This window comes from Centroberyx gerrardi, chromosome 2 (assembly GCF_048128805.1).
Source record: "Centroberyx gerrardi isolate f3 chromosome 2, fCenGer3.hap1.cur.20231027, whole genome shotgun sequence".
Classification (NCBI taxonomy): Eukaryota; Metazoa; Chordata; class Actinopteri; order Beryciformes; family Berycidae; genus Centroberyx; species Centroberyx gerrardi.
The window spans coordinates 20,106,683-20,121,555 of NC_135998.1; the positions used below are offsets into that span (position 1 = coordinate 20,106,683).

At 43.2% G+C, this 14,873-nt stretch overlaps 1 protein-coding gene across 3 annotated transcripts in view; it reads right to left on the bottom strand.

Annotated features, from left to right (window-relative positions):
- Positions 1 to 376: 376 nt before the first annotated feature.
- Positions 377 to 14,873, bottom strand: part of add1 (adducin 1 (alpha)) — a 31,098-nt gene continuing 16,601 nt past the window's right edge. For 2 of the 3 annotated variants that reach the window (XM_078286362.1, XM_078286363.1), the window contains exons 10-15: positions 14,534 to 14,791; positions 11,500 to 11,595; positions 11,066 to 11,158; positions 8,399 to 8,555; positions 6,339 to 6,428; positions 377 to 2,882 (exon numbers count right to left, since the gene is read on the bottom strand). In XM_078286362.1, the coding sequence (XP_078142488.1) occupies positions 2,596 to 2,882; positions 6,339 to 6,428; positions 8,399 to 8,555; positions 11,066 to 11,158; positions 11,500 to 11,595; positions 14,534 to 14,791 (981 nt within the window). In that variant the 3' untranslated portion in view covers positions 377 to 2,595. Of the gene's footprint in view, positions 2,883 to 5,298; positions 5,333 to 6,338; positions 6,429 to 8,398; positions 8,556 to 11,065; positions 11,159 to 11,499; positions 11,596 to 14,533; positions 14,792 to 14,873 lie in introns of all 3 variants that reach the window. The other variant, XM_078286364.1, reaches the window with a different exon arrangement.

Genomic DNA, 14,873 nt, shown 5'->3' on the forward strand with positions numbered 1-14,873 from the left:
AGGCCTAGTAGCCTATGTAACAGTTCAATTACTGTTATTATTAAGGAGAGTTGCTGTGTAACTATACAAGCTACCAAAGCACACTGCTAGTAAATTGGTAAAATAGCATCAGACTTATACTGCAATAGGCTATTTAAAATTGAATTTCCATGTTAGAAAATATAAATATAGCCTATGAAATTTGAAAAATGTTATAAATATTAAGCTACCTTCTTTCAGCTGATGCACGTTTTCTGTGTGACCATTATCAAACTGAATGAATGTAAAATTAAAGGGGGATGAAACCCTTCTAAAAAGAGGCTGGCAGTGGCCTTTTTGACAGGATTAGAGGCAATTCTAAAAAATATATATATATCCTAGTTTTATCCAACTTAATACCCCCTGACCTATATCTATTAACACTGCCATCTGGGGGTAGATGTGGATAAGTGACTCTGTATAGATCATGTCCTGTTTGCTTCTTGTTGACTGCTGCTATAGTACATTTTGAAATGGGCACTGGCCTAAATCAGCCTACATATTCAACATGACCTGTAAACTGACCATCTACCTGAGTGACTACAATCAGACAAAATTCAGAGAAAAATGGTTTTCAAGGTAGTGTTTTTTATTCATGGTTGAAAAAGAGACAGTACCATGAAAAAAAAAGAGGCGGTGGTATTAAGTCTGTAGATGGTATAATGATGAGACATTTAAATGGGAAGTAGTTCAGACAGAGAATACAAATCAGCATAGCTGTGAGATGAGTTGAGTGACTCAAATGAAAACCATGACTATAAAGGACTTTAGTATTGTTATTAGCACAATATAGCAAAAACAAAAGGGGGAGTTACAGTCGACAGAACAAGCTCTACGCATTCTAGCGCCATGCAGTCCTTCAGGTATTGAAAATAAGCCACTTCATGTTGTGGCGTTAACAGAGGCCGGGGTTTATCAAGCATCTCAGATTAGGTGAAACGTCCCATTAGCTGTACTCAAGGCTCAGGCCATTTGTGCCTTTCAGTTCACTGTGAATTCGATAGCCAAGGGGATTAACAGGCCATGAAGCTTTACATGGGGGCGGCCTGGGTATTAATGCCCTGTAACCTTCAACACAACCGATTTGCAATCACACCACTGATTACACATCAATGACATTAAAAACAGAATTGCTTCTCCAGTGTCCACAGTGTCTCGACCGCAACTGGAAAGCAACAGATACTCATTGAGAAAGTGGATTTGTTTGGAGTGGAGTTTTACACAGGAGAGTCCAGGCTGAGGGGCTCTGACATGCAGCATCATAGTAGTGATATTATCATTCACATGTTTTGTAACAACTGTACCTATTCTATGATATACCGTGACGTCTAGAAGCAGTTCCCAGGCAGTGGTTTATAAAAGGAGGTGGTTCACAGTGCTCTCTCACAGAAAGTAATAATGGCTCCGTCTACATTGTCAGAAAAAGCTGAATAAAACTAGATTTCATGATCCACAACAAAGTCAAATATGTAACATAAGACATTTGTCTCTGGTTTCTGCCTTTCACTGAGATGGGGAGAAACCAGGGAGCAAATGCCAAAGCAAGCAAAGATCAAAGGATTAGAAAATAAAAATCTAAATTGAGAATCTTTTCTTTTACACATTCCTTCACACTGAACATTTCGGATGCTACTGTAGTCAACACTTGAACCCAGTAGCAGAACAAAGAGTCTCACTCCTGGAAGTACCAACAAGCACCTAGTGATGTTGGGCAAGGTGTTGCAGCACCGCAGACTGCTGCTTGTTATGAATCCGCTGTGTGAAATGTTAAAACAATCTTCCAGGTGATATAAAGCTCTAAAGCTCTAAAGCACTAAACAGCATAACTGTAAGTCTCCAGTGTTATTTCCTGGTTGTGGGTGGAGGATTTTGAGTTCCAGACTTGATTTAGGATGAGCATGGACGATTGCATCAAAGAATAGATTAAGGATACATTAATATGGACTTAGACAGTATTTTCCATCCACTGAAGATAGCCCTACTGTGGTTCCCCTGGCCTGCTAATGTGTAATTACATGGGCGCACTGCTTCGGAGATAAAATTAGCACTATGCAATTTGTAGCTTTCACTGTCAGAATTTACCACCAGTTAAATGAGAGGATACAAGCTTCTCTTTTTGCATTCCTTGTTTTTAAAAGACACTTCGACATGTTTTTGATACAATCCCAATACATTCTAGTGGTTACATCAGTTTAGTAATATTCTTTAAAAAAAACGAGGGCAATAAAAACCTAAAGCTCACATCAGGTGTGTGAGCCTTAAGGAGTAGACATGCGTAAAAAGCCGCTCAGATGGACCGGACGAGACAGAATGCATCACTCGCTCACAACTAAAAGCCACTATTAATTAAAAACCTTCAAGCAGTCAACCCTTTTTACACTGTATACAAAATTGGCACACGCTAAAAACAAAGAGAAACAGGTTAATAAGCAGAGACAAATTATATCAAAACAACGAAAAGCATAAATGTGTGTAAGTGTGGCTTGCTCAAAGGGTGCAATGGTAGCGGACGAAAAGCAAAAAAAAATGAAAAAGAGGCAGAAGCCAGCCGTGAGGACCCATCCAGCATTGGCCAATCTAGGAATCTGTCTTTTTCTTGTTTTTCTTTAGGAAGGAAGGAGTGCGGAACTTCTTTTTCTTTTTGGAGGGCGACTTGCTGGGCGACTCGTCACCCTCCTGGTCGCCGGCGTCGGCGGGCTCCTCCCCCTCGGCTGCGTCTGCAGTGACAGGGGCGGGGGCGGGGGCGGAGTCTTCGGCAGGAAGTGCGGGGGCGTCGGAGGGGTCGTCGGGGGTTAGGTCGGGAAGGGTCTGTCTCAGCGTGGCTGCGTCGCTCTCGTCCTTATAGGTCTGCTCCGGCAAGGACTCTGCGGGAGGAGGAGGGGAGAGTTAGCGACCTCGCACGTCGACTGTCGGTCTGCGCTGCTGAGCTCGCACTCGAGTCAGGCTGCAAACACTGTTCCTACTCTACTTCAAAAGCCAGCTACTTGTCGAGTCCACATGACTTCTTTAGTTTACACCAATAGTATCTTCCATCTCCGAGATTGATGTAGCTTCATCAATTAGAGACTGTTGACTTCGAGCAATAGAGAAAGTTACGCTCTTCAGTTTGAGTGCCTCACAAGACTCATTAATGCTAATCGACATATTCACATCCACCTGTTACACTTTGCGGAGCAGCTTTCTTTTCAAGTTCAATCTTCACACACGTCGAACACTTCAACAAGCAACATTCTCACCAACAGCCAGAAGAGCATTTCATACACACTCTTAAACAGATTTGACCTAACACCTGCACCTTTCATCAGATCATATGCAAAACCAAGATGCATCGCCTTTCCTATAACTGCACAACATCTCAACTTTCACTATTCTTACCTTTTAGAATGACAAAAAATTTAATAAAACAGATGAATCAAGTTGTATTACTTGAAAGATCTTCTTTCTGACCTCTCCTATTCTTAAAACAAAAGCCTGTGCTGCAACACAGCATTTTTTATTTTACCTTTATTTATACAGGGAAATCTTAATGAGTGCAGTTCTCTGGTTCATTTGCACCCTGTGTACAAACAAACACAAATGAAAATCTACAAAACAAAAAAATAATATTGCAAAATGTTTTCAGAGTATTGTAATAGGAAAACAACACAAGTCAGGTTAGACAAGTCAGAGAGCTGCACCAGTTTTTATTAATTTTATCTTTATCCCCTAAGAGCAGAGATGCTGGGAGTATCTATCTATCTATCTATCTATCTATCTATCTATCTATCTATCTATCTATCTATCTATCTATCCATCTAGGCATGTTTTACCAAGTTAGCCATATTATTATTATTTTTTTTTTTTAACATTTATTTTTCATTCATAGCCCTATTGAAGCAAATGTACCCAGCAAGATGAAAGAATCAATAATGTGAAAGGACTTGAAAAGTTTGACAATTTCGTTTTTTGTCTAAAGAACAAACTATATGTTTGAGTTCAGTGAGTAAAGAGTCCTTCCAATGAGACTGCAGAAACTGTGCTACGTTATGAGGAGTGTAAGTGTGAGTGTTTGTTAACTTCTCTAACAACTTGTGAAATTTGGTGTTGCGTGATAGTTACTTAGATGACTGTCTCCTTCCTTGCATCAATGGCTGCCGCTTTCCATACTTAAACAATACTCCCAGCAGAAAGAGTTAAGCTAAACAGGTGCTGGATCCAGAAAGTCTGCTTCAGTAGCCAAAACAGCATCCAAACCACTGCCTCAGCTCAAAGCACACACTGTGCAGTCAGTTGCAAAACAGCTATAGCTTTGTTCAGTTTTGATGTTGCTTACATGCTACAGACACCAAATGCCAAAACACCTTGAAATATTATCAAACACCCAGGAAAATACTTCACATAAATGCATTAATTGCCATTTTAAATCTCAGACTGCGCTACAAACAAAGCTCATGTGCATCTCAGTTCCCTCAGAGTAAAGGTGAGGCACAAAACACACAGACAGATAAATGGAGACTACACACCACACAGCCAAGCTTTGGGCTGCCATCTTCCTTCAAGCTAAACCAACAGCAAGTCTCAGCAAAGCCAGAAAAAAGCGATTTCGGTTCTAAAGCCACACTCAAATAAAGCATTGATGTACCTGGTAAAGGCCTCATCTGTTAAAAGAAACGACATTTAACATATTTTCAAAACGTTACCTGTTTCATCCATGAGACAGAAGTATAATGCGTCATATACATTGGTAAAATGTGCGTATGTGCAAGATAGGTAGGTTAATCTGACAGTGGGTCAATGCCGGGAAGAAAAGAGAGGTTACCTAACAGAAAAGGTTGGTCTGTATGTTGTGAGGTTTATTTCAGGCTTCTCCTCCGCTGTCGTTGGGACTGGGCTTAATCCCACTAGGGCACATGGGAAGTTTACTATTTCTTCATAACCTGTAAACAGCTGGGTGCCGATTGGAGTATGATTTTGGATTGTTTATTTTGACCATCTGATCATCAATTTGCATCCACTATCGCTGTTGTTTTGATAGAAACTGGGAACTGGGAATCGGGGCAAACTACCAGAGGGGGAGGAGTTCTGAAATAACCCCCATCAACACCAGGGAACAGATTCGGAGGAACTCAGACCCGAGTAAGACTGACTGAACAGCCGTAAACCCTGGCCGACGGGTTAGTGAGACCACAGAACAGCAGTACTACTGAAGCCATGCAAGGAAAGGGTCAATGATCAAACACAGGCATGGAGGTGATGGGTAAGTAGGAGGGTGGTGAGCCAGGTGGAACAGTACATACTTACTATGGCAACAGGTACTCTTTTGCATTTCCATCTCCTGATTGTAATCGCAGCCACAAAGAAGAAAAAGCACAAGTAGAAACAAATGTCTATGCAAGTCAAACCACAGCCTCCGTGTTAAATTAAAAAGGAAATAAAAACGTGAAATAAGAGAAAATCCACCAGAAAAAAAAAAAAAAAAAAAAAAAAAAAAAAGAATGGTTAGAAACCATTCTTAGGAGACTCCAAAAAGATGGAGAATGGAAGTGAAGGGGTAGAGGAGATACTGTACATAGAGACATATGTTATATAACAACATTTCTGATATTAGATTACACCTGGGATCAACGCTGCCACCCCCTTCCCCCTTATGGCTCACACTGACTAGAGCTTGCTACAGCTCATACAAGAAAAAAAGCCTGAGAATATATGATGGGTAACGCCAATTAATATTTTAGTACAGACCCTGGTTTCCTATTCCTAGTTTAGTTTTCCTCTTATAACTCAGACTATAACCTCCTGGTTTGTAGGACAGTCCTGGTATCATCATGGATGATACTGCTAATGAAGGTGTAATCCAATAGTAATAAAGACCAAGAGGGTGAAAATTAAAAAGAGATAGAAGACTGAAACAGTCTGCACTGGGGTCCCTAAACTACTGTTATAATAAATTTAGCAAAATGTTCTTCCAATAACTAATATGTTTTCCACTACAATATCTCACTTAACTGTATCTACAACTCTCTCAACTCTCTTCTAACATTAATCCTTTCCAATGTGTGTATTTTAGCCGTTTTAGCAGATTATCTGACATGAGCGTAAACCCAATTATCCTTTCAAAACCTCTTGGCCTGTTATTACATGCAACACAGCACAGCACCTAGAGTAGTTTTATTAAAGACCACCACATGACCCCAAGACAGACAGGCAGATGGACGGGCAGGAGCCCCTGCATTCCCGCTGTTGACCCCAGAAAGCCCAAACCGCCCAGGCAGAGGACTGGAGAAATCCATGCTGAACCAGGCAGGACTAGGCCAGGCCAGGTGAAGATCAGGCCAACCTACCTTCCTCTGCTCTGACGGGGGTGCTGGGGGGCGTGCAGGTGGGGCTCTGACCTTTGGCCTCTTCCTCCGGCTCTACTAGCTGCTCTTGGTCTGAAAGGACGTCAACAAGAATAAACAATAAGAAACGGATCTCCCAAAATGAATGAACAGTACAGAAATCAGTTCATAAATGAGTTGTTAAATGTATTTATCTTTTACATTCAACAGGTGGCTAAAACTTAAACTAAACTTCACACTATCACACCTTTTGTCTCAGAGAATCACCTGGTGTTAACACCAACACCATTGCAAAACGGATAAAAAGAGTAGACAGCACACTGAACAAAACAGGGGGGCAAGCCTTAATCAGGAGAAGAACATTGCAAACCCTGGAAGACAAATCCCAGTAAACCTTCACATATCCCAAAGAACCCAAGGAACCAAAACTACCATGAGTCTTTGTGGCAGTCAGTCAGAAAGACAGGAGGGAGAGGCTTGGTTTGGAGGGGGAGGAGAGTAAACTCCAGGGGAAAAAAGGACAACGACGGAGATTTGATCCAGGACAGGTTAGAAGGAAGAGAACGAGGACAACATTTACTCATGTCGGCACATGAGCTGCGCTGATTGGATGACAAAGTTTATTTGGTTGACTGAAGTTAGACAAGGCTTCCTCAAAAGTCAGCACAATTAACACTCCATTGTTAAAGAGCTTTTAGATTTAAGAGGAGAGGGCACCTTGGAAGAGGGGATGGGTTTCAAATCTCAAAATGCAGTTGCTTTACTCCTCCCATCCTCTCTCCTCAGCTCCTCGTCCAATCAAACTGGGGAACAGCGCCTGATCTGCAAGAGCGCCGGCGCCTTTTGAGAAGACACCAGTGAGAGGGGATGGAAAAAAATCAAGCAAAGACTTTGGAGATTCAACTGTGGGTAAGGAGGGTGTTTGCACACGGTATAAAAAATAAAAAAAACACATCAGCGGACTCCAGACCCCCAGAAAAAGGAGAGGACACAGCAGGCAGGGATCCCAGCAGTGAGGCGGGCCGGGGCCGGGGCAGGGAGGAGGGAAGCGGAAGACCAGAGCTGAGCGCGACTCCGCTTCGCCGGCTGTACCTGGAGCCTGATTTGCCTTAGCTGCCTCTGCCGCTGCCTGCTCCTTGCTGAGGGCCCGCAGCACGGCACAGTGGAACTCCTTGTGGGGGGAGTCCGGAGCGGTAAAAGCCTCGTCCTCGGGGTTCCCAACAGCCTCTGGGTTCCCAGCAGCCTCTGGCTCCCCCCGGGCCGCCTCAGAGGCCTGCGCAGGGGCCGGCGGAGCGGGAGTGGCAGCTGGCGAGGGGGGCTGCTCTAAGACGGGCGTGTCCTCGTGTGGCTGGGGTGCGGACGCAGGCTGCGGGGGCGTGGAGGCAGAGGCTTGCTCTCCTGTTACTGCCTCAGGCTCAGGAAGCTGCGTGCTGGTGGCCGATTCGTCCCCCTGATGCTCTTCTTGTCCCTGCACTGAGGGGGTGGGATCTATGTGAATGTGTGTGTGTGTGTGTGTGTGTGTGTGTGGGAGTGGAATAATACTACTACTAATAATAATAATACTAATAGGAAGAAATGCCTATTGCCTTTCTCTCACTCACAAGATACAGAGATTTCAAATTCAAAGCACAAAGAGGAGAAATGCAGGTATGAGTCAAAAAACATTTGTTCATAACAGCCTGCTAACTTGAATTGATAACATGAATATAAACCAAACATGAACTCACACTGCAAAACAAAAAAGGTGACCTATGCTCAGTTCTTTGCTTTCTCTATGTTTGCTGTGTTCTGCTAACAGTCACTGGCCGAATCCAACTTGTATGAAAAAGTGGCATTATTCTCTCTCCTCTCTCCAGTGTAATCAGACATTTCTTGAGGGAAATCAAGGAACAGTAATGGTGAAAGGAGGGAGCGGTCCATTAGACTACAGATAATTCCTAATAATCCTAATTCCAGATAATTCTGAGTGAGCGAGCCACTGTGGCCAGCAGGCAAAACCGGACGCTACTGTACATCACACTTTGACTCATCTTCATCTTCTCTACGCCACTCGTCGCCATTACCTTCAGGCCCTTTCTGTTTCAGCTCCACCTCCTTGCGGTACTCCTCCAGCTCCTGGTCGGTCAGTTTAGTGAAGGGGTTGGGCCCCTGCTTGCTGACAATAACCCTGGGCTGGTACTCCTTTTCTATGATGGCCTTGGATGCCGTCACCAGCTCCCCCTTCAGGACACATAGAGGAAGGACAGAAGGAGACAGGACATCAAGGTAAGAAAGAAGTGTTTCTGCAGAATACACAAGGAATATTGTCATATACAGAAAACTAGCTGCAATGTCAAATATTTGGAATACAAACAGTTAAGAGTCTATTGTAGTTTCAAAACACGGCTGGGATCATCATATCAAAGGCAGTTTATTATTTACAAAGCCTGTATGCAGCATGAGTAAAAATATCAGTGTCATAAATGAATCAATGTAGATCTAAGACTGTTATTCAATCCAGTGAACACACAAGATATATAAAGATGATACAGAACCAAATCATATTTTTGGAGTGATAATAGGTCATTTCTGACTTTTCTATCAGAGCAAGATTAATTTTTTTGTTCATTCAAAGAAAAAAACATTAGTTACATGAAAGCCAAGCACTGTGTGTGTTTGTGACAGAGCCCAAGCCAAAAGTGCAAAACCAGAAACGCAGAAGAGTCAAATATCATGATTGAAATAAACTGACAAATAACAACAATGGCTGTACTTCTCAAACCAGCAAACCATTAGCTTAATTTCAATTTTCACTTAATCGTTCACACAATTTTTATATGGGACATGCTCTGAACACCGCCATCACATCTGCCCCTATCACTGCCACTTCACCGATAAGTTATGGAGAAATGGTGAAAATCTCTTCTGCAGACCAAACCATGACAACAATCACAAGGCTCCTAGTTGGCAAAAATCATTCTGACCATCACTGCACTATCCTAAAATACTATCCTTAAAATGGATCTCAAGCTCTCAGGCTCTAGTATGCATAAAGATGTAGAATGATTAGATCAAACTGCCACAAAAATGTCAGTGTGACTCAGAAAGGAAAATGGCCTCAGTTTAGCGCTCACATTCAAAGACACTTAATCTACACAGGCCCAGATCTCAGGTGCCTTGGTGCAGGGGCAGAGGGATGGTTGGGGGGTGATGTGAGATACAGGGTGAGAGGTCGTTGTGACTGGAGCAGTAAGTACCTTTCTAATTGACTTAGCAGGACTATAGGCCCCCTCGGACACATCAAGGCCATCAATAGTGTCCGTACAGTCAGACAGAGGGGCGTCCTGCAATAGTAAACCCAGTGAGGGGGGCACAACCCAGCTCTTAAACACTGGCACATTCAAATTAGCAATCTCTCAGGCAGGCAGAAATGCATGCACACATTCGCAAGCATACCACACCCAACCTCAACCACACACACACACACACACACACACACACACACACACATTGCAACTGCATGCAGGTGGAGCTGGAGAGAGCAGTGGGGCTGTGAAGCGTAGCAGTGATGAAACAAATAGGCGGGCCCATGCATTGTAATGACAAATTATCCACACAAGGGGGTGCTGGTTGGTTCACAGAACCTGAGTCTAAACAATTCAACAACTCATCAATGCCTCCTTTGATCCATAATAATGAGGTGATAGATCAAGCTTTAGGTACCCGTGATGCAAGATGCATGTTAGAACAGAATCAGCAGCTCACACTGCAGTTGCCCATGTCCTGCCCCTCATGGAGGGTTACACTTCAAGGCAGCAGTCCAACCTGACTACCACATGTGGAAAAATTGAGCTCCAAGAGCGCTAAAGGGATGGGAGGGCGCATCATGCAAACTGAACTCAGAAGACAAAGTCCAAGAAATCCCATGTTTTTCCATCTTTTGCACTTGCAGCTATCAAAACAATATGGTTGAGTTAAATGGAGAGCATGTCACCATATTGCTATAAATAAAAAAAAGTGCATGCACATAAAAATCTTGGGAGAGGTATATTTGGGATTTAGCTGAACATTGCATGAGATCAAAATGACCAGCCTGCAAGTGTTGAGACAAACAGCCTCAACTCTCAATAACTGAAAAGAGAAGGCAAAACGCGCATAAAAACCGCATGGCAAAAAACAACCAAGGGAAATGGACACAACCTGAGCTGGAAGGTTGTGAGAGCAGTGTGAGGTTACCTCTCCCACATACTACTCACCTGCCAGAGTGACACTCTCTGTGGTCAAAGAATAACGTCACAGTTACAGTCACCCCATGCTCTGGGACGCAACATGGAGGACATTTCTGCTCTCTTTTGCTAGCAGTGAAGTTACCCCTTTAGAAACTGATGGAGGATCAGATTGTAATGGATAAGTTATAATGGCAACCCATTTTGGGGATTAACAACAATGATTAGAGATCAGTGTCCAGGACAATTTCACTCACAATATTTGCATATTGCTGGATTTGTTCTGAGGAGAGACTCCAGACCTGGATAGAATATATTGTGAAACACTTCAAATGTGCTTTCATTTAGTTGGACGAATATTAGAATCAGTAAGATCCAAAAGTGACCAAACTGCACAAATTGTAGGAAATATAAAAAATGTCAAAAACACACTTCAAGTATTTCAGCAGTATGCGATACATATTCATGTCCAGGTCAGGATAGCTGTAGCAGCTAGGCTTACATGTGGTGGGTGTTGGGACTGACCTGGGTGTAGGCGCGTTCCACTACGGTGCCGGCACACAAAACCTGAGACTGCGGCCCTGCTGTCTTTATGTCCTGCAGGTTCTGCTCCCGGATCTACACACACACACACACACACACACACACACACACACACACACACACACACACACACACACACACACACACACACACACACACACACACACACACACACACACACAGGAAAAGGTTTGAGGCACAGTACAAAGACAAAGATATATCCTACTGAAACTGCCTTGCAAAAATGCTACTGGCAAAAATGCAAGTTGAGGTGGTGGTACGGCTTCATAAGTAAACTGGTAAGACAAAGCTATTAGCCTAAAGAGATGCTTTTACAACCAAAGGCAGGAGAGAGAAAAATAATAATGGACTGTAAAGCATTTGAAACAAAAAATGAAGTCAGAAAGCTACGCCACCTTATTCCTCATTTCCAGGACCTCTTTCGGGTTGGTGTTCAACGGGATGAACTGATTGGCTGCGGCAGCCTGGCGAAGCCCATCCTCCTTCGTCCACTGTGAACACCACAGGGAGTGTTAAAAATCAGCTAAAACCAGATCCAGCAAATATCATGAAAACCCAAGCACAAAAATAGATAAGACAAAACTACTACGCAGGCTTTACAATACAAGAATCATGCGTGTCAAACTGAAATGGACAAAGTTGGATGACTGTAAAAAGGTCTGAATGGAAATAGGACCTGAAGGTAGTGAACCAATGATGATGCACCTTTTAAAAAATATGGGTGAGTTTCATATCTATATACAGATTGTAAAGAAATTCAGTTTAGCAGGGAGGTGTTCTACATCATTACCTACATCTCCGACTTTTATTCACCAACAGAATGGTGATATTAGATCGCATCACCCCAGTAATGTGTGCAGCATGTATGTTTTAGGTATAAAACACATATTAAAGACGCCTGTGCTCATTGCCACATTAGTATGATTCCATACTGCAATGTACATTAGTATGCCAAGAGTATGAAACCTGTCTAACAGTATTTTTTGCAGTACTGACAGCCATTTTCATCATCATTGATATACTATTAGATTCCAAAACCAGAAACAAAAAGTAACTGAAGAGCACACTGAAGATCAACTTAAAAGCATCACAGAATGAGACCTAAAAATGTGAAGAAGGGAAGGCAGGGAGGAGTGAGGGGTGGGCGGGTGACGACAGGTGAGGGAGAGTGAGGGGTGGGTGGGTGGGTGGGTGAGACGATGAGGCTGGCTTACGAAGCGAGAGTGGCAGTGAGGGGTGAGCTGGCATCACCAAAGTCATTTCCCAGGCTAATACACAACAACAACAACAAAAAGGACGACAGAGATAAAGAGAGAAACACACCCGGAGACGCTCGCCCACGCTGGGACAAAAATAACCCCCAACGCTCCGAATGAGGACAATACTGTATCTGTCCTACAGATGACCAAACCTTCTGTTGACATGTTCCTCTTTATCTTAAAAAAAAATACCCCAGAAAATAGATATTTCAGCTCACTAGGGCCAGGTTATTTTTTTTTTTATAAGATCATTTTTATGGCATTTCTGCTTTTATTGGATAGTACGGTGGACAGAGACAGGAGAGGGGGAAGAGAGAGGGGGATGACAGGCGACAAAGGTCCCAGGAAGTCGCGGTTACATGGTACGCGCCTTAGACCACTGACCCACCAGACCGCCCCGGGCCAGGTTATTTTAATTTGCATAGCTTGACACCACCTACTTTTCAGTAACAGAACGGTTTTGAAAACCTGGTAATGCTCAGCATGATTGAAGAAAAAAAAATTTAGACCCATTTTCTTACACCAAACTGAATGAGCAGCGGGTGAATATACAAATCAAATCTTCAGCTTTCATGCAAAATGTTTTTTTTAAATATTTTTTATCATTGTTAACTAAGCATGTAGTTCGCTGTGGAAAGCATAAGCTCATGGGTTCATTCCTCTATATTTTTTATGCTGGGCTGTTTAGTGCCAAACCAAGGGCTGGATGAGGAGGGTTTTCTGGATGGAAGTTGCTGGGTTGGGTTGGCTGAGTATGGGATGAACATGTAGACACGATATACTCACTGAGAAAGAGTCTCACAACACAACATTTCCTACTTTCTCAACAGGAGATAATTGATTCAAAAGTCAGGTCAAATTTCATTTGTCTTTTTCTTTTTTTTTTTTGATTGAGACAAATCCACTCATGCAGGCGTACACCTTGAGGGGTTCAAAACCATTTTCAGAATCAAACCAGAGAAAAAGAAAATAGAGGCAACTGAAACGTACAACTAAGAGCAGTTGCGGGTGTTTGGGAGAAATAAAGTCACAAAAGCAGGCTGCATGACTCTTCTGGGGAGGTCATTTCATACCAAAAGTGTTTGCCCTCTTGTATAATTTAAAGCATCTTCTCATCCAATGTCTATAATATAAGTATAACTCATAGTATATTCTCTATAGAAACATGCCACCTTACTCTTATACATGGGCAATGTAAGGTCTTATGAGATGTCTAATAAAAATTAAGCTTTCTGAAAAAGCTCACAAAGCAGATAAACTTGTGACATTTTGCTTCATAAAGCCTCTATGCTTGCTGTACTTTCTTGTATGTATCATTTCACTGAATAATTTTCTTTATAAGCAACAAACTTAGCCAACTTCAAGATGCACAGACGACAGACATAAAACAAGAGGGTGTGTTTGGGGGCGGTGAGTCTGTAAAGCAGTAGTGTGGTTAGCAACAACAACATTGTGCCTTGCCACATACACCTGCCCACATGGGGGCTCATGCCACACCCCTGCTGCTCGCTCCTCTGGGAAAAACAACAACACCAACAATGCATTTCACTACTACTCATGCAACGGGGCATGCAGTGGGCAGCTGGCCTGGCATCCTGAAGCTTTACGAGACCAGAGGGGAAAATATGGGGAAAACAGGAGCGAAGAGTAGCAACAAATAATCACAACTATGCTACAAAGTAATTAACACAGAGCAGAAGAAACTGCTTTAGATAGGTGGGTTAATAGGAAATCTCAATGAAATCACATTTCACTGAAATCAGAGCCTAAAATTAGTGGAAAGGAGGAATATACAGAGGAATCTGTCTTTAGCCGTGCAAGCAGTTGTTATGTATACTGGCTTGAGCAAAGAGGATTAGACAACATATCTGCACACCACAATTTCTGCTCTATACTATTTATATATAATATTCAAAGGTAGAGTTGATAAAAGACACCAGGAGGAGAAAATCTATTGGTGGCCCCCCTAGATTACCCATGATTGACCCCGGAACCTCAGGATGCCGACCACCTACCCGTTTCCAAAACCAAAGTAGCTGTAAAAGTCTATACTATGAACAATAAGGTAGGCACAGACCAAGCAGTTGGTTATACAGCTTGGCACGCAGACACCGGACGAGAGAGACTGCAGCAAGGGTTTGACGTGATCGTGTGTTATGTTCGTCCACACCTTAGGCTTCGACTTGGGGCTGCTGCCGTCGGGCCCGTCCTCGAAGGGCTCGTCGGGCCGGCCGCCGGCGTTGAGCCAGCGGGTCTTGTCACGCTGGCCACGCTGGAAGCTGTGTTTCAGCGGGGAGCGAGCACCTGAGTCACTGTCCTCCCCATAGGAGTAACCACCGTGGGCGGAGGGAGCAATCTCCACGTCACTGTACTTTTTAGCTTTGTCTCGTAACGCCGGGCAGCGGTAGGGGTAGCCCGTCCTGTAGCCCTGGGAGGCAGGAACACAAACCACACGGCTTAGTTGTTAATACAGTGAGTACTTATCAACGCTTTAGGCCTACAGTGGTATA